The sequence below is a fragment of the Arvicanthis niloticus genome, chromosome 2 (assembly GCF_011762505.2).
Source record: "Arvicanthis niloticus isolate mArvNil1 chromosome 2, mArvNil1.pat.X, whole genome shotgun sequence".
Lineage (NCBI taxonomy): Eukaryota > Metazoa > Chordata > Mammalia > Rodentia > Muridae > Arvicanthis > Arvicanthis niloticus.
The window spans coordinates 134,781,008-134,807,278 of record NC_047659.1 but is presented as its reverse complement, the minus strand read 5'-3'; the positions used below and the strand labels follow the sequence as shown (position 1 = coordinate 134,807,278).

Sequence of the window (26,271 nt, the reverse complement as noted above, 5' to 3'; positions counted from 1 at the left end):
TAATCATTGACCATGCCGGGGTGGGCCAGGGCTAGACTTGCCACACACCATAACCTCATTTAATCCTCTGTATAGCACTCTACAGAGTGGGTCATTGTCATGGCCCATTTGACAGAGGAGGAAACTGAGAAAAGATTGCCTGGCTGGGCCATGTCTGGGCTGGGAGTGAGACCCGGATGCTCCACACCCATGGCCCAGACCCTTTTCATGCTGACTCAGTCCAAGCAGACTGAGGCATAGTTTGAAACTAGCCTGGGCCTCTACCCAGAAAGAAAATGGTGAAGATCTTTGAGCCGGGCTGGTAATTCCTTTTAAACCCTCAAAGAGGGTCATTTGTACAGATGCTTGTGGATGCCAGGAGAACTGCTAGGTGCACTCTGCCATCCAGTCCTGTTCTCTGAGCCCACACCTTTGCGGTGAGATTTTGAACAGGGTTGTCTAGCTTCATGAAGCAGGAAGGGGCAATGTCATAGTCTTGATGACAAGATAATTACTCAGAGAAGCCAGGATTTACTCTCAAAATGTCCTGTGTGATGTTGCTTTGTAATGGACACATGACCTGCTGATTGCTTGGGACAGTCCTGTAAGCTTTCCTGTTCCACGATCCAGCATCACACAGAGACCATAAAAGAGAAAAGGCAAGCCCGGGTCTGAGGATACCACTGGCAGCAAATCCCTCAGCATAGCACCGGGGAAAGGGTTAAGCCTACTGCTTCAGCAAGATAGCTTAATGCCTTCTGTGCACCCCAAGCTCTACCAGGAAGGCAGACAATCCCGGCAGAGCAAACAAAAGGTCAGATTGTTCTGGAGAAAACTAGTCTGGCAGCATCATTTGCCAATAATTTTCTCAACAGCTTAAACTTTCTTCTGCTTCCTTGACTTCAACCCAACCTGAAAGCAGCAGGTAGACAAGTTCTTCTTTGGGGATCTTGTGAACAAGACTGCTATTGGGAGAGGGGGTGTCAGGAGAAAGGTAAGGAAAATAGCCGGAGACCCAGCAGACGATGCCTTAGGTAGCCAGAAATGCACCAAATGCTACGGTCCTTCACAGCAATGTTGAGATCTTCTGGAATCAGGGACCAAGAAGGGCAGCTCAGGTCATGACCACGTCTACCTGTCCCTTGAGTGATGGACAGGACTGTGATCCATGTGCACATTGGTTCTCTTCTAGAATCATCAATGTGAGTGGTAGGTTCTGGGAATGGTACCATGGGTCCCTTAGTCTGTCACGAATAAACAAAGCCTTCTTAACCCACGCAGCCAAACTTTCACAGAGGCCTACCTTCTCTGTCACTCAGCGCCCCCACGGCAGCACGGTGCTCGCTCCAGTCACTGCTTGCTGCGAGGCTGGGTGAGATCACCACTTCTAACATTGCCTTGTACCTGAGTGGAGACAAAGGGAAATGTAAAATGTATTCATTCTTCATGCATGCTTGCTAATGAGTCAGATTTCTTCCCCTAAGTATGTAAATATTAAAAGCTGATTACTTATTCCCAACCTTCTAATAGATTCCATATTATACAAATTCACAAACTTTTTTTTTTGTCAAATGGAAATGAAGTTCTTGCCCTAGAGAGAGAAGGAGCACACCCACTCATTTAAAATGACTCCTGTGATCCGAATTTTCTTCTCAGAACTATTGCGCTTTGGTCTCTGCTCTGGATTGCCCTTGAACTGGGGAGACTTCTCAGGAGAGTAAGGGGTAATGGGGGGGGGGGAGGAGAGGATTGGTATTCTGACTTCCAGAGACTAGAGGGGCTGGTGGAGGGCACTTGGAGTTGGCTTTGCATGGGTGGAAAAGGACACAGATGACAGCCATAGTGTTTCACATGTGCCTTTAGAATTCGGCCTGGTGCCGATCTCTAATCTCAACTGCTTGGGATGCCGAGGTTGAAGAATCAAAAGTTCAAGGCCAGCCTGGGGAACTTTGTGAGCCTCTGCCACAAAATGATAAGTAACAGGAGGGCTAGCGAGGGGTGAGGCAGGCAATTGCCTTACACATGTGAGACATTGGGTTCCAGTTGCTCCTAAGTTCTTACCTGCTATGACTGGGGAATGTAACTCCCTGCTAACACTCACAGTATGAGTGTGGAGTAGCCACACTCAATGGCCTAGACTTCAGCTCACAACACTCACAGCTGACTGCCACAGACAGTGAGAGGCTACACTTACTGAGCATCTCACTAGCTGAGGCCATCCTGGGCATGGCCAGGTACCACTTCACTGATGAGATGCACCATGGCCAGGACACACAGTGACCATGGACTAGATTTGCCACAGGAACACCGTGGATTCAGCTCTCTCTAGTTCTGATACTGCTGACTTGAGTAAGTGTAAAAGTTAGAAACCATCAAGAGGCCTCCCTGACAAGACCACGCTGCAGGTTAGGAAGCAAGGTGTGGAAGGGACAAGCTCGAGGCAGCCGCCCAAGCACCTATGTGCACCACAAGACTGGGCCGGTACAGACAGCATGCTCAGATAAGACTGTGCAGGCAGCCGTAACAAGAACTGAGTGGGAGCCCACGCAGCATGGCGATCGATGGCCACAGTCCAGCAAAGAGGCAGAAGGGTATCCATGTGAAGATGCCAAGTCTATGATGCGCCAAACACACAAACCAGGATTGTTCGCTGTTAATGTGCGTGAGATCGAAGGACAGCAGCGTGAGCCAGAGAGAAGGCTCAGGGCTTGGGAGTGCATACTGTTCTTGTTGAGGACCCAGGTTTGGTTCTCAGAACCTCCATCAGAGGCTCAGCCAACAGTCAGTTCCAGGGATTTAACTCTCTCTGGCCTCTTTGGGGGACACCTGTACATACTCTATATACAAATGCAAATAATTATTTTAAGACTGAAAAAAAGAAGACAGCATGATGAATAGGAATGGTAACATTCTCTCTCAGGAGGGAAGAGCTGGGGCTGTAAGCAGTGGGCCCTGGGAATTCAGCTGGATCAGTTACTTCAGTTGAAGATTTCTAACTGAACAGTGACCCCTTAGCCTAGGCTAGCTCCAGGCTAGCTCCTACTCCAACCTGTGAGCTAAGAGTAGCTTTCAAAGTTTTCACGTTTCTTTCTTTGCAGCGTTAGAGACTGGGCCCAGGGCTTTGGCGGTGTCAAGCAAGTACGCTCTACTGCTGAACCTTGGTCCCGGCCCACGTTTGTACATTTTTAAAGAGTTAAGAAAAAAAAAATCAAAAGAAGGGCAGCATTCCCCAACATGTGAATATGATATAAAACTGAAATGTGAGTGTCTGTGGGTAAAATTCCAACAGGCTGTAACCCACTGTCACGCGCATGGTTACAGTTACAGTTTAACCTCCGGGCAGTCCTTCTAAGAGAGGCTGTGTCGGGGGGCCCCCCTCAAAGCTGAAGATATTTAATGTCTGGGGAAGAAAAACACTTACCAACAGTGATTTAGTCTGCAAGCAAGGTTGTGGATGTACCAGTGTTCTACAGTTTACTATATACTTTTGTAGGCCTGAGGCAGGCTTTTAAAGTGTGTGTGTGTGTGTGTGTGTGTGTAAGAGATAGATAGATAGATAGATAGATAGATAGATATAGATGATAGATAGATAGATGATAGATAGATAAACATAGATGATAGATAGATAATAGATAGATAGATAATAGATAGATAGGTAGATAGATAGATAGACAGACAGACAGACAGACAGACAGACAGAATCTCACCCAAGCAGGTACTCATAGGAAACATAGATTGACTTCAGATGGCTTCTCTCAGGCCCGTCTCTCCATCAATTTTTCTAGACAGCGTCTCTCTTGGAGTCTAAAGCTGGCTGTTTTGGCCATGCTCCATAAGCCCTCAGATCATCTGGTCTCTTCCCCAAGGCATTGGGGTTACAGCTATGTGCCACAATGTCCAGCTTTTGATATGGGTGTTGGGGATTCGAACCCATGTCCTTATGCCTGTCAGCAGGACCTTAACCCACTGAACCATGCCCCTAGCCTGAAAGTACTGTATCTAAAGTTTTGAAACTGGTGAGAGACTCTCACAGAAATCAATGGGCATTTGGGACTTTTCACAAAGAGGTTAAGTATTGTCTTAATGTTCCCACATACACAGGCATCCTGAGAGTCTGTCTCCTTGTTCCCAAATTGCCACAGGGAGGGGGTTTGGATAGCTCCTTCCTTCAGTCCTGCAGGGTGAATTGTGCCCTCTGCAGCAGCAGACTTTGAATCTTTCGTCTGATTGTAGGTGACAGAAATTCACATTGAACCCCCATTTCCTTCTTCAGGGTGTCAGGGAATAACTTTATTTATTTATTTATTTTTAAGATGATGTAAAAACCTTGGCCTCCAAATGTCTCCTTGCTGTCTCTGGGTGTGGCTATCAGAGGCCAGGGCTGCTAGTGAAACTGCCAAACCCAGCTTAAAAACTGCATGAATTACTCTCTCTCTCTGGTACTTAAAACTCATAGAAGTGACCAGAAGAGCTTAATCCAAGACAACACCGGGTGACAATCCAAGTTCTTGCCTTCTCTTGGAGACAAGGGCTAGCTCCATGATTTTGCTTGGCAACCACCAGCTGGGGCCAAAGAGCCAACCAAGCCCAAGGTGATCAAGGCCCAGGGCTGGTGTCTGCCACAAACTCTACCCTGTTTGACTCTTGTCCACTCTGCCCCCACCCTCCCTTTTCCCTATTTATAATTTTTTTTCAGGTCCCAACAGATGTTTGCACTGAAAAGCCTAAGCATAGATATTTTCAGGAGACAGCAGAGGGTCCCTTGCAGTCTGTCACATGACTTAGAAATTGTATGCAGTTCTGCTGGCGCTCCTCAGAGCGTGCTAGCTTTATAGTGAGCGGCCCTTGCAGATTTTACGCTCCGGTGGGTGTGTGACCAAGCGTCTGCTGTGGGACAGAAGGAGAGTGATAAGTGCTTGGTGGATTTTATGTGGACCTCCACCTAAGCTGTCGGTGGCTTGGAAATCAATTTTCTTTTCCCCTTAGGACCCAACACAGAATCCTGTCACTTTGTCACCCCATTAACACCTGCTGGAAGGAAGAGCGAGGGACAAGAAAGTTGGGAAGGTGACTCAGTTAGTAAAGGGCTTCCCGTGTTTGAGGACCTGAGTTCAAATCCTGGGCATGGGGGCACACACTTGTGATCCCAGTGTTGGGAAGACAGAAACAGGAGGATCCCTGGCCAAACAGCGTAGCCTAATTGTTGAGCCCCAGGCCCCAGTGAGAAAGACTGTCTCAAAATGCAAGGCTGCTGTCCAAGAACAACACTCCAGGTTGTTCTTGGGTCCTCCCCCCCCCCAACACACACACACACACACACACACACACACACACACACACACACACACACACACAGAGTTCAAGGCTATCCTTGGCTACACAGTAAGTTCAAAGTCTGCCTGGCTATACAAAATCCAGTGCCAGTTTAAAACACAGAAGGAAGAAATCTATACTTAGTAGATTTACTTAGCAACCAACTTCTTTCCATTGGATCAGACTTTTCCTTCTTACCCTCATTTCCTACCTGACCCTGGTTAAACTTTTTATCTCCAGTCTGCACTCTGATCTTAAAATGCATGCATTGCTGGAACAGCCTAGCTCCTAGCTATACAAAGCCCTGCCTTGGTAGAGGCATCCAAGTGGCTCCCACCCCTTATCCATATCAAGCAATGCTACAATGAACATCTGACTATCCATTTAAGCAACATATCTGTCTGTCTCTCTGTCTGCCCGTCTGTCTGTCTGTCTGTCATACCTGCTTGCCTATCTCTCTATCTCTCTCTCTCTCTCTCTCTCTCTCTCTCTCTCTCTCTCTCTCTCTCTCATCTTTCCATCTACCTATTTATCTAACTATCTACTATCTACGTGCCTATAACTTGCATATGTCCTTTGAATGGTGGCGGTGGGCATCAGAAAGGAATATTGAATAACATTCAAGATTTTTTTGTTGGAGATAGGGTTTTACTGACCTGGAACTTTGGCAACTAGCCTAGGCTGGCTGGCCAGCAAGCTCCACCTTCTGGGTGCTGGGATCACAACTGTGCAATGCCAGGGTGGGTTCTGGTGATCGAACTCAAGTCCTCATGCTTCTGAGGCAAGAACTTTACTGACTGAGTCACCTCTCAGCTCTATATCAATGTATCTTTAGTATGCACATATATGATATATATGATATCTATCTATCTATCTATCTATCTATCTATCTATCTATCTATCTATCTCCCAGAGAGAGAGAGAGAGAGAGAGAGAGAGAGAGAGAGAGAGAGAGAGATTTTTCACGTGACCTGAACTTGGTCAAATGTTAACAACCTGTTCCTTACAGTTCCTTTAAAGGCTCCCACCAGCCATGCACACACAGCCTCCAGTTTCACAACGTGCTGTTAACACATGTGTTGTGGTTTTGGTATAAAGTGTTCTCCAGGAAGGCTGGTGCTTGGAAGGCTTGGTCACCAGCTGGGGGATCCAGTCACTGAGATGAGGCATCTGGTCCCCAGACCTTTTCTGTCACTCTGCATCTGTCCTTCATAAGGTGAACAGCTTTCCTCTGGGATGCACTCCCTGCCATGGTGGGCCTCACCTCTCCCTCACTGCCATGGAGCCAGGTGTGGCCTGATACCTCTGAGATGAAGCCGTGCCTGTGAACAGCCAGGGCAGTCGGATTGACACACACAGAACTGCCCAGCGCTCTAACCCACCCACGTGCTGAAGGGCAGGAGACAGTATTCGCGGCCATTCCCACCCCCATCTCCCGTGCTGGATGTCTGACCCACATCCGGGTTCTGGGGAGAGGCATGTATTCAGTTCTTTTATTCTTGACCTTCTTCATCACTGGCTTTGCTTCAGTGGAGTTGCTTAGGGTTTTTTCCCTTATTAATGTATCTGTGCAACTTATATTAGTCTATTATTCTGTTCAGATGTTGTAAATTTCTTTCTCTTAGTTCCCTCAACCCCTTTCTTTGGGACAGGCTCTCACATAACCCTGGTGGGCCTGGAAACCACTTTGTAGCTGAAGCTGACTCCTGATCCTCCTGCCTTGGCCTCCCGAGGGCTGGGATTACAGGAACATGCTGTCAGGTATAACTCAAGATGACAACTTTTTTTTTTCCAGTGATGGGCTTGACCCCAGGATCTCGTGCGTACTAGGCAGGTGCCCATCACAGCCCGCATCTCTAGTCCTACATGTTTGGAATGTCTTTCCTGAATCTTCTATTATTTCCTTTGTTTCTGGAATTAAAAAGGTATTATTTTAAATTGTATCCTATGTGTATGGATATTTCACCGGTGTGTATGTCTGTGTGTGCCTGGTGTCTGCAGAGGTCAGAAGAGAGTGTTGTATCCCCTGGAACTGGAATTACAGATAGTTGTAAGCCAACACGTGGGTGCTGGGAATTGAACCTGGTCCTCTGGAAAAGCATCCAGTATTTTTAGCCACTGAGCCATCTCTCAGGCCCTTTGGCAAACAACAAACAAACAAACAAACAAACAAACCAATGGAATTTCTTACACATTTAACCAATTATTTTTTAGTTAGATCTAAAAATCATTTCCCTGTTCCTAAAGTTTATCTCTATGTTAAACTATTCCTAAGTTCACCTTTTCTACATAAATCTTTAATTAGCTAGATTTATTTTTAAATTCCAACTTGCATTTTTTTCTAATGTTGGAAAAATTAAAATAAGTCACTTTTTTTTTTTTTAGTTTACATTATGGCAGCCAACTGAGTGTTGGTGATGCCATAGTTTACATTTTTAGCGCACTTTCTCAGTCACAAACATCAGGAAGATCGTTTAAAGACATTCAAAGGCAAGAAAGTGCAGGCTAGAGGGCCCAGGATCTCAGAGAGCGAGAGATGCCTGGAGTCAAGTCGAACCTTGAGGTTCTTTTGTTTCAAGACATTTACCAAGTCCAGAGCAAGAGCAATATGACATCTTAGAGCTTTCCAGTCCTACTGGGCTGTTGAGACAAATGTCACCAGGCCAGCTCAGGTACAAGGGGAAGAAATCTGAGATCTCACAGTGCAGCTTGAGATTGGATGGTGTTGCTTTCGGGGAATTGCTGGAACACTGGGGAAGGAACAGCAGAGAATCCCGGCAGAAAGGTGTTCCTTAGCCAGAAGCCAAGGAGTGAGTGGCCCCTCAAAGACAGGGAGCCTCAACCAATAGCCTAGACTTGTGGGGTTGAGAAGGCAGCTTAGTAGACGAGAGTATTTGCCAAATAAGCCATGAGGACCCAAGTTCAAATCTTCAGCACCCATGTAAAAACAAAAACCTGCATGTGGCTGCATGTGCACCTATAATCCCAGCACTGTGGGGGAGCAGATGCAGGAGGATTGCTAGGGCTTGCCAGCTGCCTGCCTAGCTCCAGGGTTATTGAGGAGCCTTGTTACAGGGGGAGACAGTGGAGAGTAATGGCAGGACACCCACAGTCCTTCTGTGGACTCAACACGTACACACAGATGCTTGTGCCCATACATACACTACTCCCGCTATACACAAAACAAATCTTCCAGGATTTAGCTGGGATTCTTTATTCAGAGTAAGGGCAAGACAAATAGATACTGCATCTTGTCACATCTTAATCTCACATTGGATCAAAGATTGCTTCTGCCAATCAGAGCCTGTCAAAAGAAAAGCCACATTTTCCCTAAGGAAATGTTTTTTTTTTTCCAAACACACACACACACACACACACACACACACACACACACACACACACACACAAAACCTACCAAAACCCAAGATTAAAAGTCATGTGTGTGTGTGTGTGTGTGTGTGTGTGTATGCGTGTACGTGTATGTATGTAAACACACACACATATGTTGGGGTGCACCGTGTGAAGGTTGTTACTGTATATTCAGTGATTAGTTGCTGTGCTGGCAGAGAATTGAGTGCTGTCCAGATCTTGGTATTTTATTCATGTGGGTCATCACCTGTCTCAGTATTTTGTAAACATACACCTTCCTCATTTGCTGATTGGCTTAATAAAGATCTGATGGACAATAGCTAGGCAGGAAAGGGAGGGCGGGACTTCCGGGCTGAAAGAGGGTCTTGAGGAGAAGAATCAGGCAGGAAGATTTGCCAGTATGACATGGAGGTGCTTGGACGTACTGTACCAGGACTGAGAGAGATAAAGGCAGGTTGTGAGCTAAGGTAATAAGATTAAGTTAGACAATCTGGCTGGGAGGTAGCCTAAGCTAAGGCCTAAACAATAATAAAAGTTAACAAGTGTCTGTATCATTCTTTATACTGCTGTTGCATCCAGGAAGTCCATATGTGTGTGTGTGTGTGTGCAGATATGCATATATACATATATATATGCATATAGCTCACACACAGGTGAATGTATGCACACACATATACATATGCGTATAGCTCACACACAGGCGAGTGCATGCACACACATATACATATGTGTATAGATCACACACAAATGAAAACCAACTAAGAATTGTGCTTATTGGCCATCGGCAGACCTATAGTACAAAAGATTGTTCTGGAAGCATGAAAATTCAGCAAGGATGCCCAGCAACATAAAAGGACAAATGTGTGAGTAGCAGGGGACAAACACAGTCAGTCTGCTTTGTCTAGAAAAGACACATGTGAGAAGTTATCAGCATCATGAACTATCAGGGGCTCACATTATGACTTTTACAGTAGTCACTTAAAGAATAAAATAGCATGCAAGCAGTTACTGTCAGTTTGCTTCTTTCATAAAAGTATAAATATAAGCAGAATAAACCTTCCAGTTACAAGACAAGGGTTGGGCTGGCACGATGGCTCGGTGGGTAAAGGCACTTGCTGCCTGACATTGCACGGAAAAAGGGAGAACCCCACAAAGATGTCCTGTGTCTTCCACATGTGAACTGTGACAAACGCTTTCAATTAAAATAACAGTAACAATAAAGATTATCAAATCAGATTCTTGAGACTGACAGGCTTCTTATGAGGCCACTTTTAAAGACGAATCAAGATAATTTGGGAGCATCGCAAGAGAAGCCATTTTGGAATAGCAAATTCTAAGCAAAAAATAATTGGGAAAACCCACATGATATAAACAATAGGAAAACTGGAGTAATTCCAGACAGACTTTAAAATAAAATCCACGGCAAGGGTCTTAGGGGAACAAATACTCCAGAAAAGAATCCATCCATCAAGGTGCAATAATTGAACATGTGACTTACAAAGGGGATAAAGACAGCTATCTGAGTCTGCGGCTCTACTAGACACCTCGAGATGTAAGATTCAAACACACAATAAAAAGTAATAAAGCCAGAGGCTGTAGAGACAGCACAGTGGAAAGAGTACCTGCCACAGAAACATGAGGATCTGAGTTCAGATCTCCAGAACCCATATAAAGCTGGATGCTTCTCTTATCCCAGGTCTCTAAAAGGCTGATTTCAAACAAGGTGGGAGGTGAGGACTAACTCCTAGGGCTGTCCTCTGACCTCCACCCAGGCTCCCTGACAGAACACATACATTCACACATGCGCACACATGCGCACACACACACACACACACACACACACACACACACACACTTTAAAAGAGAGAGAAAGAGAAGAGAACACTTAAAAAGGAATAATCACAGTTGCGCGATCCTGCCAGACAATGTAAGATCCAAAACTCCAACCTATCCACAGTGATTCAAACACACCATGGTTTGGAGACAGCCCAGTCTCTGCAGAAAGGGTGTTAACCTTCACTACGAGACCTCGCTTCCACTGATTGACAACTGACCTTTCCTGCTGCTTGTTCCAGCTCCAGGCTCCTGTGCAGAAGGGGTTGTTCTTCACCATGAGCTCTGGGACTTTGCAAAGTCAGAAAAACCTAACACCCGAGTTACAGCTCTTACATGGACAGCACCACTACATACCAGACAATTGCCTGAATATGTTTCCTCCGATGCCCCCAGTGAGTCCAGGGAATGAGGGCACCTGCTCTGTGTTTCTCAATAGGTGACTAAACCCAGGCTCAGGTCTGAGCCAAGCCTGGGCACTGGGGGCTTTATGAGTCACTCCTGCGAGTTAAGAGCTTCCTGTTCTGCATGGTGAGTTTTGTGTTTTTCGAGTTGTGGTTTTGTTAGTGACTTACTGGGGCAGAGGAGGAGGGAGGCAGAACCTATTCAGTGTCTTGAGGCATCTGAAGGGCTTAGCTTGGTTATGTTCTCATTTTAGAGAAAATAGAAATAAATAAATCTCCCACTTAAAGAGAGTGTTCACTTTGGGTCCAAGGACTCTTGGCTAGTATCATCTTGTGTCATCCTGTGAAGCAAGTAGAGATGAGGAGACTAAGAGGCCACTTAGTGAGACAGCCAGGATTCATTATTCTCAGCCTGATTTCAGGCTGTGTACTAGGAGTCATAGCTTGCAAGGGGGCTGTGGGGCTGGGAGGATGTCTCAATGGGTAAGAGAGCTTGCAGTGTAAGCTTGAAGACCCGAGTTCGAACCCCAGCACCCACGAAACAAGCCAGGTGTGGTCTTATGAGCTGGTAACCCCAGTGCTGTGGGAGGCAGAGGCAGATGGATTGCTGGAATTTGCTTTCAGCCTAGTTCCAGGCTCATGGAGAGACCCTGTTTCAAAGGGAAAAGGTAGCGAGAGAGAGAGGATGTGTGATAGACAGGACATTCGACAAGCTTCTCTGGCCTCTGTGTGTGTATGACACAGGTGCATACACCTGCACATACAACACACACACACTGACACACTGGCATACACACATGCACATGCACACATATATGCACGCATGCACACACACAAACACTCAAAAGCAGAATAGGGCAGGCTTTGAACCCAGGTCCCAGCTTACAATAAAAATCCCTCCCCTAACCCGCAGAGTCCCAAATTTGCCATCTGCTACTGACTACAGACACTGGATCTTCAGCTAACCCCTCTTGTCAGCTGTATGCTCTGAGGCAATCAAACAAAACCTCTTGAGCTTGGAGAACTAATCGAATCTTCTAGGCTGTCAGGTTATCCCGGAGATTAAATCAGAGAAAGCAAATGCCAGAGAGTGAGCTATCCACAGGGTGGTTCAGGACACAGCCTGTGTTCCTTGGTCAAGGACTTAAACACACCACGGGGTTCACCGAGGGGGACACTGGGGCTTAGGACAGTCATTGTTAGAAACCTTTGGGTTTTTTTTTTTTTCTTTTTTTCTGCAGTTCCAGGGATAGAGCTGAGGCCTACAATGGTGTGTGTATGTCCAGGGGTGGGGGTGGGGGGTTGTCTTCCCTTCCAGGTTATTCCCCCAAAGGCCTGTAACAGGCCTCTCTCTTTGGACCAGCCGGGAGTGTCACATAACCCGAATACAGGCTGGCTGGAAAGGAAGTGGACCTGCAGAATTAATTTGCAAAATTCCTCTCTGCAGCTCCCACCTTCAGAACCGATTCCGATTCTGGATTCAGCAGGAAAAGAGGTTTTCAAAGTCCCCGCCCCTTGGCCTCCTGGGGGAGGGGCTGCTGCTGTCTGCCTTGCTCCATTTATTACCCTTGTCACCACCTGGGTCCCCAGGGACTGAGGCTCTTTGGGGTAGCCAGGGCTGCCCAGGAGCAGAGCTGACAGCTGGAAGCTGGGGGCTGGGTGACTTCAAAGGCTGGCAAGGATCAAAAGCATATGGAGGGTCCCAGGCGGTGGGTCCACTCACCTTCCTTGCACAGGGTTACCTTGACTGAGCGCAGGGGGCCCTCCCTAGTAGAAGGAGAGAGGACAGATGGGCCTGGCAGGCTTTGGAGAAAGCCAACACGCGTCCACGGAGGGCTTGAAATCGAAGCCTGTTGACAGCAGTCAAGGGCTTCTGGGTACACAGCTGCGGCCCAAACCCAGCCTCGCTGGCCGCCTCACCCCCATTTGATTTCAATTCCAAAAGTGTCTGCTGATCTCTAACAGCCTGGACGCCATCTTCCTGAGATGGGGACAGGTGCTCACACAGAAAGCCGCCTTCTCCAGGTTCCCCGTAGCTCTCAAGTCTGACTTGTCTCCCGCAGCTCTCAAATCAGACCCATCACCAGGTCCCGCCAAACTCACTGGCCCAGCATGCTGCTGTGGCATCTCCCTGGGGCCACTCTGGCTTCCATCCAGTGTGTTCTCTGTGGCATGGCTGACAGCTCAGATCTGAGCCCCTCTTCCTTATCCTTGCGTGACCCCAGGTTGTTTCCTGCTATTGCCTTGGAGTGAACCTTTGACCCAGCCTTCCTCTGGCTTCTTTTTGGTAGGATTTCTCAAGCTCCTTCTAAGAAGCCCTTTGCACACACATGCTGTTCCATCAGCCTGGAGTACCATTCCCTGTAGCTCCCCGTCTTTGAACTCTCCTGTGTTTGCCCCAGTCCCGAGTGGGTCTCCATCCCATCTTTTAAACTCCACTCACTGCTGCGTGTTTTGTACATGTGTTTGTGTGTGTGTGTATTTAATTTCTGTCTCCCCCACCACACTTTAATCTAATGGCCAAGGATTTTGTCTATATAAAGGGTCCCCCTGCTAGTCCCCAAATCTCCTACGGGGATTTTCATAGTGGTTTTCATAAATACTTGTGGCATGATAAATGAATGAACCCTGTGAATTAAGGCATGCATCCAGCCAGTGTTTATTGTATGCTTGTTAAATGTGCCAAACTGCACTGTGCATAGCTTTTATCACCTTCCCAGGCACTGCCTTGATTAATATCACCTGCACAGCTCCTCTGGGCATCAAGTTTGAGAAGCCTGACCCCTCTCTCTGTAGACATGTGCTGAAGTGATGCTACTGTCCCCGACCAGTGTAGGAAGCAGCAGGTGTCCACGTGACTTGAGATACCACCTCCATTAAGCTGTCTGCCTAGCTGTCACTCATGCCTGGGATGGCTCTGAGAAAGGGGATAGAGCGGGCACGCTCAGAGCTGCAACAGGAAGTGGGAGCCAGGGACTGCTCCTGCACAGGAGTCGAGGCGGCAGATCTCGCCTACAAGGGCCCCATTCCCACAGTGACAAGCCACAGTTGGATTCTGTAGTGGGTGACTTTACAAAAGCCCTAGACCTCTACTCAATTAGTCAGGGATTGGTCCCCCCACCCCCGACTCTCCGCCATCTGATGAAACCCAGGCTGACCTCATCTTCACCTCTGTGCTGGATAACAGGTATGCACCACCATGCCTGACTAACCCTATGCTGGGGATGGAACACGGAGCTTCCCGCTTGCTAGGCAAGCGCTCTGCCAACGGAGCCACATCCCCAGCCTTTCATTACCTTTTCATTACCTGAATAGTGTCTCAGAATGGTTTAAAATGTTTCCATTATTCCTATGGGATCCAGGTCCCACAGCTGATGTGGTAGACACCAGCTAGCCTTTCCTCTTTCACAGACAACACACACACATAACCCACAGAGATGCTGCTGCTTTTTCTACATTGCATGAATTTTGCTAATTTAGTTATTTTGCCTTTTCGAGGCAGGATCTTGACTTATATCCCAGGCTAGCCTCACACTCATGATTCTCCTGCCCCCTCCTTCTGGGTGCTGGGATTACAAAAATGCACCTGACAGAAATACATTTTCTATGTTTTTCTCTGTACATTTTCTCGGGGACTCTATCTCCAGCTTGTCAATGAAATATCTTGGTGTTCTAGGTCACAATGCAAAGACCTAACTGGTTTATTCCATTGCCCTGCAATATTGCAGCTATGCCTACCCACAGCGCAGTACTTGGGCTAGCCTCATGCTCCCTAGGTGGTTGGTTAGAATGCATTCCTTATGCCTGGGGATGACTTCTTGATGCACATGCCCGTGCGTCTCCAGGAGTGATTCCCCCAAACAAAATTCCTGGGGCCCCTCATTTCAAACTGTAAAATCAATTTGCACAGTACTGCTGAGAAAGAGTCTGATTCACAGTACACCAATCCTCCATGATCTGATTTAAAAAAAAAAAAACCTCGGGAAAACACAAGCAATTAATTTATTTGTAGTGCTGGGATCAGACGTTGGCCTTAGCACATCAGGCAAGCATTCTACCTCTGATCGATGAGCCTGTCCCTAAAGGATGACACAAAGTGTTTTCGTGGTCACCTCATAACTGTAATCTCGTTACTGTTATGAATCATAATGCAAACATCTGGTTTGTGACCCTCGTGAAAAAGTCATTTGACCCTCAAAGGGGTCACAACCCACAGGTTGAGAACCGCTGCTCTAAGCCGTCCCACCAACCCTCTCATACCATCTTGAACACAGTCCAAGTTTAGTCTTCTCTAAGTGCTGACTCAGGGAGGTGTGTCCTGTCTGTACGAAGCACACGCAGGGCTTTGTTTATGGTGGATGCCCTGACACCCATGCGTTGGGACTGGACACCTCTCCTTTCCTGACACGTGGAAGCCACCTAGCCACCTGTGCTGTAGAACCGTCCTCATGCTCAGGATTTGTCTGCTGCTAGCCTTTAAAAAATTATCATTATTACTTATTAGTATTTTTAAATACTTTGGATTGGTTCTTTGTGAATTTCACATCATGCACCCCAATCCCAGTCATCTCCTTGTCCCTCTGTATCTCTGCCCTCCGCCCCTGCAACCTCCTCCCCGAAAGAAAACACAATATGATAGAATTTTAAAAGCTTGTCATGGAAGCTCTCACACACTACACAGTATACTCTTCTGTTCACACTTCTTTGCTCGCAAATGTTCATTGCAACGAGTCACTGGTCTCTTTCGAGGCCTCCGGCTTCTGCTACTCTATCAATGACTGGATCCTCGTGGGGACTCCTCTCGGAGATCCTGCTGTTACCCTGTGTCATGGAGACCCTGCAGCTTTAGATCTGCAGGACCGGCCCTTTCATGTGCTCCAGCAGATCATAGGTGGCGTAGATACTGAGGTGGGGCAATTCGAAGCCCTGGATCTGGGCCTGGGAGATAGCTGAGTTGGTCAGCCCTTCGGCTCTCTTGCAACCATGCCACCACGGTGAGCTCTCCAGCACTGCGCCAGCTAGCTCACCCAACGCCACAGCTGGCAAAGGACAGGGGCAGTTCTCCTATCCTAGTGCCCCTGGGGCTGGCTCACCAGCACCTTCATTTGCTGGCGGGGCCAGCTTTGCTATGCTGCCCAAGAAGGGTGCAGGGCCCACTCAGCCAGTGAGAGGCGGGGCTGCAGCTGGCCTCTTTTATTTCTCTTTCCTCAGTACTTCCTGTGAGCTAGCTTTAAATTGTGAGCAGGCAGAGGAGCTGAGTGAGAGGACAGGACTGCTTCTGAAGTGATGTCTCTCCACCACCTCTCATCAGGAGGAGCTTGTCTGGTGATGCCAGCAGGGACCTGCACATTCAGTGGCAGCATCCCTCAGTCACCACCCTGGGGTCGAATGATTTCACTCCTGAATGTTTGTGATCTGCATCAACTCTTTCATACGGGGGGGCAGGGGATGGGGGGTCTGGAAATTTTGAATTTTAAAATGAGGAGTAATTCATATGTGTTGTGACACTGTCAAACTGTTTAGGGTTTACATTCCTTACGTTGAGGGTGTGTGTGTGTGTGTGTGTGTGTGTGTGTGTGTGTGTGTGTGTAAATTCAGTTAGATTGACAGCCAGCACGCCTCACAGGTCCTCCTGTCCTCACCTCGCCAGCACTGGGATTACGTCTGTGCATTGCCATGCCGGAGTCTGTCTTATGTGTCTTATGTCTGGGGTGAAGGTTGGTTCCTCTGCATTCGTGGTGAGCTCTTTGCTCACTCAGCCAACCTCAACCCCAGTGTTTACACATGATACATGGCTGTCACACACCTCCCTCTGATGCGCTCTCCTGAGCAGTCCAGGTAGAGCCAGCCAGAGCTTGTGACACTCCCTGGGCACTGAGAGATCTGCTTGTCTTAGCTGCCTGAATTTTCTCAGGTGTCAAATGGTAGTAGCACTGACAGCTGTAGCCATTCTGGAGGGCTCTGATGAGGATATCATGTTTGACCGCCGGCAAAGCTCAGAGGACAGAGTGTGGTCAGGAGCACCCACACTTTCCTGCAGGCTGGAGAGTCAGCACTAAGAGCCCAGCCACAGAAGAATGTTCTCTCAGGTTCCACAGGCCCTGCCTGGCAGAGCTGGGTCAAAAGCCCCTTAAGCTGATCAGGGTGGGTGAAGAGGATTCACATCCGTCCAGGTGCCCTCAGAGACACAAGTGGCATTGCCTCTGCAGGGCCATCATACTTTATAAAGTGTGGGGCTGGATGTTGGGGGTGGTGTACCAGCCTCTGGGGTCTCCCGCCCCACACCTCTTCATACAAGGATCATTCTAGCCTTTTAACAGGAGCAGCGTGTCTCAGTGCTCAAGGGAAGCAGAAACCAGCCTTGGGGGTGTCCCCTGGGCCATGTTCAACGTCCAGGCAGAACCTGCCAGAAAAAGGTCAGGCCCCAGAGAATGCACTGTGGTGTGAACTAGGCCAGGGGTTTAGGCAAATAAACTCCTAACTTTACTAAGTCACTTTAGCTTATATGCTGAAGAATTCCTTGGGTTTTGGGAACTTCCAGGGTGGGGGTGGGGAGCAGGGAGAGGGGGATGGTTCAGTCAGAGTGTTTCCACACAAATGTGCAGGCCCACATTAAATTCCCAGGTAAGCCGGGCATGGTATTTGTAGTCTCAGTGCTGGGGGGGATGGAGGCGGGCAGATTTCTGGGGTTCACTGGCCAGCCAGCCTATGCTAATCAGCAGTCTCCAGGTCCCAGTGAGAGACCCTGACTCAAAAATAAGGTGGACAATCCTGAAGGACACCTGAGATTGACCTCTAGCCTCTGTGTAACACATGTGCAAACGTGTGTGCACCCTCTCACAATATGCAGCACACACTACAAAACAAGCAAAGTGAAAGTCAAAAATGGAACCCTGGGAGGCCAGGAGGGAAGCAGAAACAGGAAGTGGATTAGAACTTCTCCGGATGTCCACCGCTTGTTCAGTAGTCACCACTGTGCTTCCCCCCGGTGTGCTCCCTGCATTAAATTCCTGGGAATCCTGAATGAGGGAAGACAGATGGGCTCCAGTTCCCAAGTGCCAAGGTCTCCATGACTGGTGAGCCTCACTGGTTGCTCCCCCTTTGTGGGTGTGAGTGGCAAGCTTCCTGTGTAGACCAGCTTGGCCTTGAGTTTGTAATGCTCCTGCCTCAGCCTCCTGAGTTCTGGGATTACAGATGTCTTCCCCACACCCTGCCTAACAGCTTCTCCTGGCTGAAGAAATGCAAAGCAGAGGCCAGGGAGCCGGCTCTTTGTGTGGAAAAGGAGAGAAGAAAAAAGGAGAGGATAGGAGAAGAGAGGAGAGGAGAGGAGAGGAGAGGAGAGGAGAGGAGAGGAGAGGAGAGGAGAGGAGAGGAGAGGAGAGGAGAGGAGAGGGGGAAATAGAGGGGAGGAGGAGGAGAGGGGAGGAGAGAGGGAGAGGAAAGGGGAGGGGAGAGGAGGGGAGGGGAAGAAGGGAAGAGAGGGGAGGGGAAGGGAGGGGAGAAACTATCACAGGAACACCTGAGCAGGATGACCCAGCAATGGCTGGTGGTTGCTGGTGAAGGGGCTGTCCTTTGGGTGGCAGCATTTGGAGGTAGTTCTGGTTGCTACAGTTTGAGTAGGGGGTGGGTTTAGTGGTCAGAGGCTAAGGACTCTGCTGGATATTCCACAGGACACAGGACAGCCCTGCAGCAAGGAGTCACCTGCCCAGAGTGGCAAAGATGCCAAGGTTGAGGAACATTCTTTAGAAGACAGCTGAGGATTGAGAGTCGATGAAAGTGTCAGAGAGCAGTTTGAAATTTAAAAAGAAAAAATTTAAATTAAACAACAGAGGGCTAGGGTGACAGCCTGGCTGGCAGACGCGTGCCATGGAATCCTGAAGACCTGTGTCTGGCTCCCTAGTACCAACGTAAACCAGCGTGCACCTGCAGTCTCAGTGCTCGGGAGGTAGGGACAGGAGGACGGCCATTTGTCACCAGTGTAGCCGAGACCGTGAGTGAGCTCCGGGTTACGTGAGAGACCCTGGCTCAAAAAATGAAGAGCAGTCGAGAAGATCCCAACACCAACATCTGCCAGCCACATGGACATGCACACACATACCTGCCACATCAACACACACGTACACACACACACACACACACACACATACACGAGAGAGAGAGAGAGAGAGAGAGAGAGAGAGAGAGAGAGAGAGAGAGCTGAGTGAAGGCAGCTCCTAAGGTCTGATAATATTCTCAAGTGGCCCCCAGGTGGGGGATGCAGGCAATGAGGCGTAGCTGTAAATTCTGCTTCAGCTGTGCAGAGTGTCTTAGAGAGGCCTGTATCCGTGAGAGGTGTTACCAGGAAGAATCCACACTGAAGAAAACACCAGGTAAGTGTTTGCTATTCCTGGGCTCACTACACCTACGGAAGCCAAATGTACGGAAGCTGTGTATGGTGGTCCAGGAGGGTCAAGTGTCAAGATCCTAGCTGAGAACCTTGTGTATCTCTTGGCCTCCTGGTGTCTTAGGGCTCCATGTACCCCACTTGACAGGAAGGAAGGAAATGGAAAGAGACTCCCTTCATACGCCTTCATTTCCTTCAAGAAGGCCACCTCCAGGAGACTTCCCCCCCCCCCCCCATTGCCAAACCTTTAGCCACACGGTCATACCTGGCTAATCACCAACAAAGGGCCTAGCCTTATCATCCTCTCTCCATTCGGTTGAGAGAGTAGCCAATCAGGCAGAACCAGGGTTCTGAGGTCCTGGGTTGGGGGACAGTGGCTACTGGCTGAGCCTCAGGTGCTTTGCTGTGACTTCAAAGGACCTAGCTCCACCACGCCCCTCCCTGCTCTCCTGGTAGCATTAGCCTTCCATCCAGTGTCACTTAAAGCAGTGAGCTCCGGCTGCATTTTAATCTATGCATGTTCCTTCTGTCCTTGTGCCTCATTCCCTCCCTCCCTGCTGGGCATGGGTTACCCTGCCACTGCTTCCAGGAAGTCCTCCTGGGGCGCTCCCAGCTGCCAATCATCATGTTCCATCCTGTTGCGTTCCACTAGAGTGGTTTGCATAGCACCCGGACCTGGTTTCATGGGCATCCTGACTGTTTGTCAAAGACCACGAATCATGGCTACGGTGAACAGCCGTGTTCCCTTGTGCTGTACCCACCCTCTCCATCCAGATCCTGTACTGTCAGCACGAGCCACAGGGCCTCAGCGTGCTAGTCCAGTTAGACAGGTGTCCTAACACTGCAGTTCAGCAAAAACCAGAACCAGAACTAGCAGCTCAGTGCATGGTGACCTCGCTCTATCCAAGTAGATGATATTTTGATACATTGTGTTTACATGAAAGGTTTCTCAGGTTGTTCCAATGGCTACTGTAACATTTAAACTAACTCTCTCTCTCTCTCTCTCTCTCTCTCTCTCTTTCCGTGTGTGTGTAACCCATGATGCATGCTGTTTGTATCACATTGTTTGAGACTTTAGTATACACTCCACGAGGGTAGCGTGTGAAACCAGATGATCTCTGCAGTGTCCCTAAGGCTAAGATCAGAGCCTGGCATAGACTAGGCATCGAATGAATTCTTGTCCAGTGAATGATTAGATGAGCGAATGAATGAATGAATGAATGAATGAAGTTTAAAAGACTGTTGGTATGTGCTTGTTCTCATCCTGACTGTTGGGCTGAGGATGTAGCTCAGAGTCAGAACCCTTGCACAGCAGGTACGAGATCATGGGCTCCATCCCTGGTGTCACAGAGTTGACACCCTGGTTGTCAGGGCACTCCCTTCCCACACACTTTTTAGACTCCTCAAGGCCACCTCATGGAATCAACGCTGTCGCCCGCTCACCTTGTTCCAGCCTGCATGGCTGCCAGCCTTCAGACTGGGGTTCTGTAAACATAGCCGGCTTCCCCACCCTCCTTGTGGACTCCACCCTGCTGGGGAGACAAAGCCGGAGAGCCAGGACTTCCCAGGAAAATCAACAGACGGTGGCTTGGGAATGTTGTCAACCTTGACTGGACAAACATTCTGAAAAGGGGCACTCGTCATTACAGGGCCCGGCCTGACAGACAGGAGCCAAGGCAAGCTATGCGGTGCCAAGCCCAGGGGAGTCAGAAGGCCAAGCCTCAGAGCGTCTGGGAGACTGGACAGGCCCAGGCCCGAATCAACCAGGTGGGATCACCTGTCTCCCTCCTGAGCCAAAGAAAACAACCATCAACTATCGACAATGGGAAGGCAGGACCAGCCAGACTCTGGAGGTATGAGACACAGGCTCAGGCCCCAGAGAGGCACCTATGGCTCAGGACTGCCAGGCATTCTTAGAGGCTGAGGGTAAACAGTGAGTCTGAGGGATCCCCAGGTCTGGAGATCTAACTCGGATCCACAATTGCTGGTCAGAAATAGAGAAAGGAGATTACGAATTTGAGAGGTCAAAAGGCAACTGAGCTTTGTCTCTTGATCCCTTCGTTCGGGAGGTAGAGTTATGGGTGTGAGTTCTGCCTCGGAGGGAGCGCCCGTTCATGGTTGACCTTGTGCAGTGAGGTCAATGGCTTACTCTTGGTGAGAGGCTGTAAATGCAGGCAGGCTGGGGCCTGAGTGCTCACACCCAGTACCTCAGAATAGGAGCTGAGAGGATGCCAGGCAGCGAGGGCAGAGGTGGACAGGAGCCCTACATTCTCCGCTTGGCTACTTGCACGTGGTGGTTTCAACACAGCCTGGCCGCTCGCTTGTTGGAGTAGGCTGAGGAAGCGCTCCCGCTGGCCTTTGAGGCTCAAGGCTCACCTCTCTAAACCCATCCCTGGCTGACCTAGCACTCAACAAACTCTTCCACCCTCAGCCCGTGATTATGCCTGCTGCCAGCCAGCACGGATCTGTCACATTTGCTGCAGGATCAGACCTGGGGGCTCACTATTTCACCATGCCTCATCTACTTGTGTGTGTGGAATATGTGTGTACGAGTGGGGATGGGGGATGCAGGTACAGCTGGAGACAGGAGGTGACCATGGTGTCCTCAGTCATTCCTCCACTTTGTTTGTTTGCTTATTATTTTGAGGTAAGGTCTACCACTGACCCTGAAGAAAGTTTATGTTTCAGCCATCTTACCTGGCTGGTCAGCCTCTGGGGTTTATCTCCGTGCCTCCCCGTGTAGCCCTGACATTAAGGAGACACATGGCCACACCCAACTTTTTAATCAAGTGCTGAGGATCCAAATTCAGATCCTTGGTTTGTGCAGCAAACACTTCACTCATTGAACCCTTTCCCAAGCTTCTGCTCCCAACGCCCGTTGAGACAGTCTTATTCTATAGCCCAGGTTGGCCCAGAACTGTGTACACCAGGCTGGCTCCGAACTTCCAGCAAATCTCTGTCGACCTTCTGAGTGCTGAGGTTACAGGTTCATGCCTGTAACCTCACACAACTTGATGGGAACCATGGCCTTACACAAATAACCTCTCCCTTCCTGGGCCTCAGTTTCCTCATCTTTGAAGTGGGGACAGTAACAGCACCTCTCGATAGAATTACGTAAGGATATTAATGAGTGGGTGCTTCCAAGTGTTGCCAGGCAGAGGCGGTAAGCTCAGGAGCCCTTTCTCAGGTAGGTGGCTCAACAGACCGCAATGTAAGCACAGACCTTTGTTTGCAGGTCCAGAACCTGTAAGGCCAGGCATGGGGTCATGCCTGTAATCCTAGCTCTCCTATGGTGAGATGGGAGGCAGAGACAAGAGAATCCTTGGAGGCTTGAGGGCCAGCTAGTCTGGTGTATGAAGCACAGTGACAAATAACAAGGAGGTCTGGGTGGCAAGTGACACTGAGGCTGTCCTCTCATCTACACGGGGTACACCGTATCCTCATGCACACGTGAACATGCACACATGAACATGCATGTGTGTTCACGCATATGCACACATGAACATTCACACATACTAGTCACAAAATAAAATAGTCCTTTGTCTGCCTGCTTGTGAGAGTACTCCCCAGAAAGGAGGTGAGTGGGGGACCCTAGGGACCGAGCCAAACCTTTCAATAGTATAGCCCTTTGCCCCTAGCAGGCTACGCAGCCTTTTACAGTTATCTGCAAGCCCCGCCCCCGCCATATGCCAGAAGCCACTCAGGGCTGGCTGGCTGTCAATCCCTGGTGACTAACTCCAACAGCCTCCTGGCCTCCCCCAGACTCCCTCTGCCAGCTCCCCCAGTGTGGTTTTAAAACACCATTCTGGCCTTGTCGTGCCCCCTCTAAAACCTCTTTAATGGTTCTCCATTGCCCTTGGGCTAAATTCCAAACATCACAGGGACCCAGAGCAGTGACTTTCATTTTCTTTGACCCCCAGTGCACACAGTAAGGAAACCCACTTTATAACACAGTGGAGCCCTTTACCAAACTGGGAAGAAAGGCGTCTGAGGCCAAGCTGACCTCAGGCAGCACACTCTGGGCTTTCTGTTCTGCTCTCCCTGAAGCTCCCCGCTTCCAGCCATGCTGGGTGTGGCCCATAGACTGTGGAATTGAATTGTCAGATTGATTCTGTGGCTAACACTGGTGTCAAATGCCCCAGAGCCACCGGGCCTCTTCTTGTATTGTCTCCTTTAGTCAGAGCACTGTTCCCATTCTCTGTCTGCCATAGCCCCAGAAGACCACAACCAGACCCTGTCTCAAACAAGGTCACAGTCCAGGACTGACACCTAAGGTTATCTTCTTACCTCTGTGTACGCTCTTACCTCCACATGTGTGCACAGACCCCCCCCCCCCCCAAACAAAGCTTTTAAAACATCCCAGTAGAATAGAGAGTCCAGCATATTATCCTGTTTTGTATCCTCTGGACCCCTAAAATCAAAAGCCATATTTTATATTTATTTCTTCTCTTGTCCCCCTGTGCCCAGTTGCAGCTCATGAGTGCAGGCCCTGGCTTGCTCCAGGCAGACCACGGCCGCTCAGCCTGTTTCTTTTCAACACTTGACTGCTGTGTGCCTAGGCCTGAGCCTTGCCCAGAGGACACAGAGACACACCTCAGAGGAAACAGAATGGTGATTAGTGTGGGTTCTTGCCACCTGAAGACAGGGATGTAGGGTGTAGAGTTTGCTTTGGAAACACTTATCAGGGCTGGCTTTAGCCAGGGAGATGGAGTTTATACTGTCTATACTGAATTGAGGAAACTCCTGGAGACCAACCATATCATCTTGGACAAGTCATACAATTTCTCGGTTCCTCTGTTCCTTCACACCCCCTAGAAGCCATGCAAGCTCCATTCAGTGGGGCCATTGGAAGAAATACATCAATTCATAAATGAAGCAATCTGGATAGCATCTGCAGGCAAGTATGTCTGGCAATCTCATTGGCTGTCTCTCCTAGGATCTGGGATCTGTGTGCTCCAAAACCCCCCAAAGTGTCTCCTCTTCCTCCCCATATTCTTTGGCTCGGAATTGTGATGTGTGCCCAACAGACTTAATCTGTTCTGCCTGGCCGAGTGGTCCTTTAAAAAGTCATCTGGGCTCAGTGGGAAAGTGCTTGCCTGGCATGCACAAGGAGATAGGCTCAGTTCCCAGCATTTACCGTCCAGCACCCCATGAACAACATTAATGAAAGCCATTGCAGGCTTTGCCAGGCACTCACTCCCCACCCCTCATTGAGATTTCCAATTGAGCTGGTGGATCCCAGGGCAGGTGCTTCTGGCTTTCCTCTGAGGGGCTGTTGATTGAGTGGGACATGGGGCCTGAGAGCAGCCGAGAGCAGATGGATGGATGGATGGATGGTTGTGGTGTGTGTGTGTGTGTGTGTGTGTGTGTGTGTGTGTGTGTGTGTGTAAGCAAAGCTTCCTGCTTTCACACTTTCACATGCCAGAATGGGAGCAGGTGGAGGGAGAGTTGTTCTATTCTTGTTTGTGTATACACAGGTGTGTGTGTGTGTGTGTGTGTGTGTGTGTCCTGGGGGGGATGGTTGTAAGTAGCAGAGAGACACAGCAGGATGCTGAAGCTGCAGTAGGATGTAGGTCTGCACTGAAGCTCAGAAGAGGGACCATGTCTTGCTAGCCTCAGCAAAGATGGTGACCTGCCACTGTGCAGACTCACCTGATTTCACTGACGGGCAAGGAGACAGGTGCAGGCAGGCTGAGGAGGCTGACATTCGAGGTCAGGCAAAAACAAACAAACAAACAAACAAACAACAAACCTGTGTTTACTACCACTAAGGACATGCTAGGGAGAAGAAAATGCCAGAGCAGGAACTCAGGCGGGGACTCAGGTGGGAACTCAGGCGGGGTCACAGTGGGTAAAGCACTTGCTGTGGACCTGAGTTTGAATCCCCAGTTCCCATGTAAAGTTGTAGCGTTCATGTGGTGAGATGTGAGGAGTGGGGGGGGGGTGGTCAGAGGGGTCAGATCCTCGAAGCTCTCAGGGGATCTGAGTTCCACACTTGTTCAAAGTAGCAAACAAGAGAGACTTTATTTCAAACAGGGTGAGGGTCAGCCCCTGAGGCTGTCATCGACTTGCATGTATGCAGCATGGCATCATATGTGCTTGTGCATGTTCCTGTGAACACATGCATGTAGTTTTTGAAATAAATGGAGACACAGAGTGCAGGAAAGCCACTTCAGAGCGGTTTTGACAAGCCTTAGTGGTCAGTGTTTTACAAGAGGCGAGGGGCAAGGAGGTAGCCAAGCGTCCACCCCTCAGGAAGAAGGCCAGCCCAATGGCAGGGAATTCAGTTTGGGACAATCTCCAGATCACAGTTCTTACACATTTCACCACCCAGAGAATGCCAGGAAGCCTTTTGGTGGCCTAGTTTCCTATAGCTCTTATTTTAAATGGCCAGTTAGTGGCTTAGGATAAACAGAAATGGATTCTTTCAGACGGGGTGCGTTTAGGGTGGTATGTCCGTAGACAAATGTATTCTTTCAAACATGAGAAAATCGGAAGGTGAAAGTCCTCATAGTCGGCTCCTTTAAGTTAAGGCACCCCCAGAGCTGTGTTCTCTTGAGGATCTTGGGGAGATGCTTGTCTCTCACCTCTTCCAGCTTCTGGGAGCCACCAGCTTGTGGCAGCATCCATCCGATCTTCCATTCCAGGCTAATGTCTTCATCTGTCTTCACCTTGCTTTCTTAGGCAGTGTAGGTCCATGGGCACAGCTATGTGTCTTTTAGGAACACCCATTATTACATAGCCATTATTACATGGCCCACCAGCTAAGATCATCTCCTTCTCTTAAGAACTTTAATCCAATCCTAGCTGCAAAATCTTTATCAGCTAAGGTAGCATTTACCTTTTTATTTTTACTTTTTGGTCCATCCTAGGGGTCAAATCCAGAGCCTTGCATATTCTAGACAAGTACTTTGCCATCAAATTACACCTGTAACCCTTTAAAAAATTAATTCATTTTTAATTTTTGGAGACAGACTCTCCTTTTGTATC

At 48.8% G+C, this 26,271-nt stretch overlaps 1 protein-coding gene across 2 annotated transcripts in view; it reads right to left on the bottom strand.

The window, feature by feature from the left end:
* The window catches only part of Eya2 (EYA transcriptional coactivator and phosphatase 2), a 164,492-nt gene that overhangs the window by 95,839 nt on the left and 42,382 nt on the right, over positions 1-26,271 (bottom strand). The window contains exons 1-2 of one of the 2 annotated variants that reach the window (XM_076930237.1): positions 10,716-10,854; positions 1,283-1,383 (exon numbers count right to left, since the gene is read on the bottom strand). In XM_076930237.1, the coding sequence (XP_076786352.1) occupies positions 1,283-1,383; positions 10,716-10,774 (160 nt within the window). In that variant the 5' untranslated portion in view covers positions 10,775-10,854. Of the gene's footprint in view, positions 1-1,282; positions 1,384-10,715; positions 10,855-26,271 lie in introns of those variants that run through there. The other variant, XM_034496514.2, reaches the window with a different exon arrangement.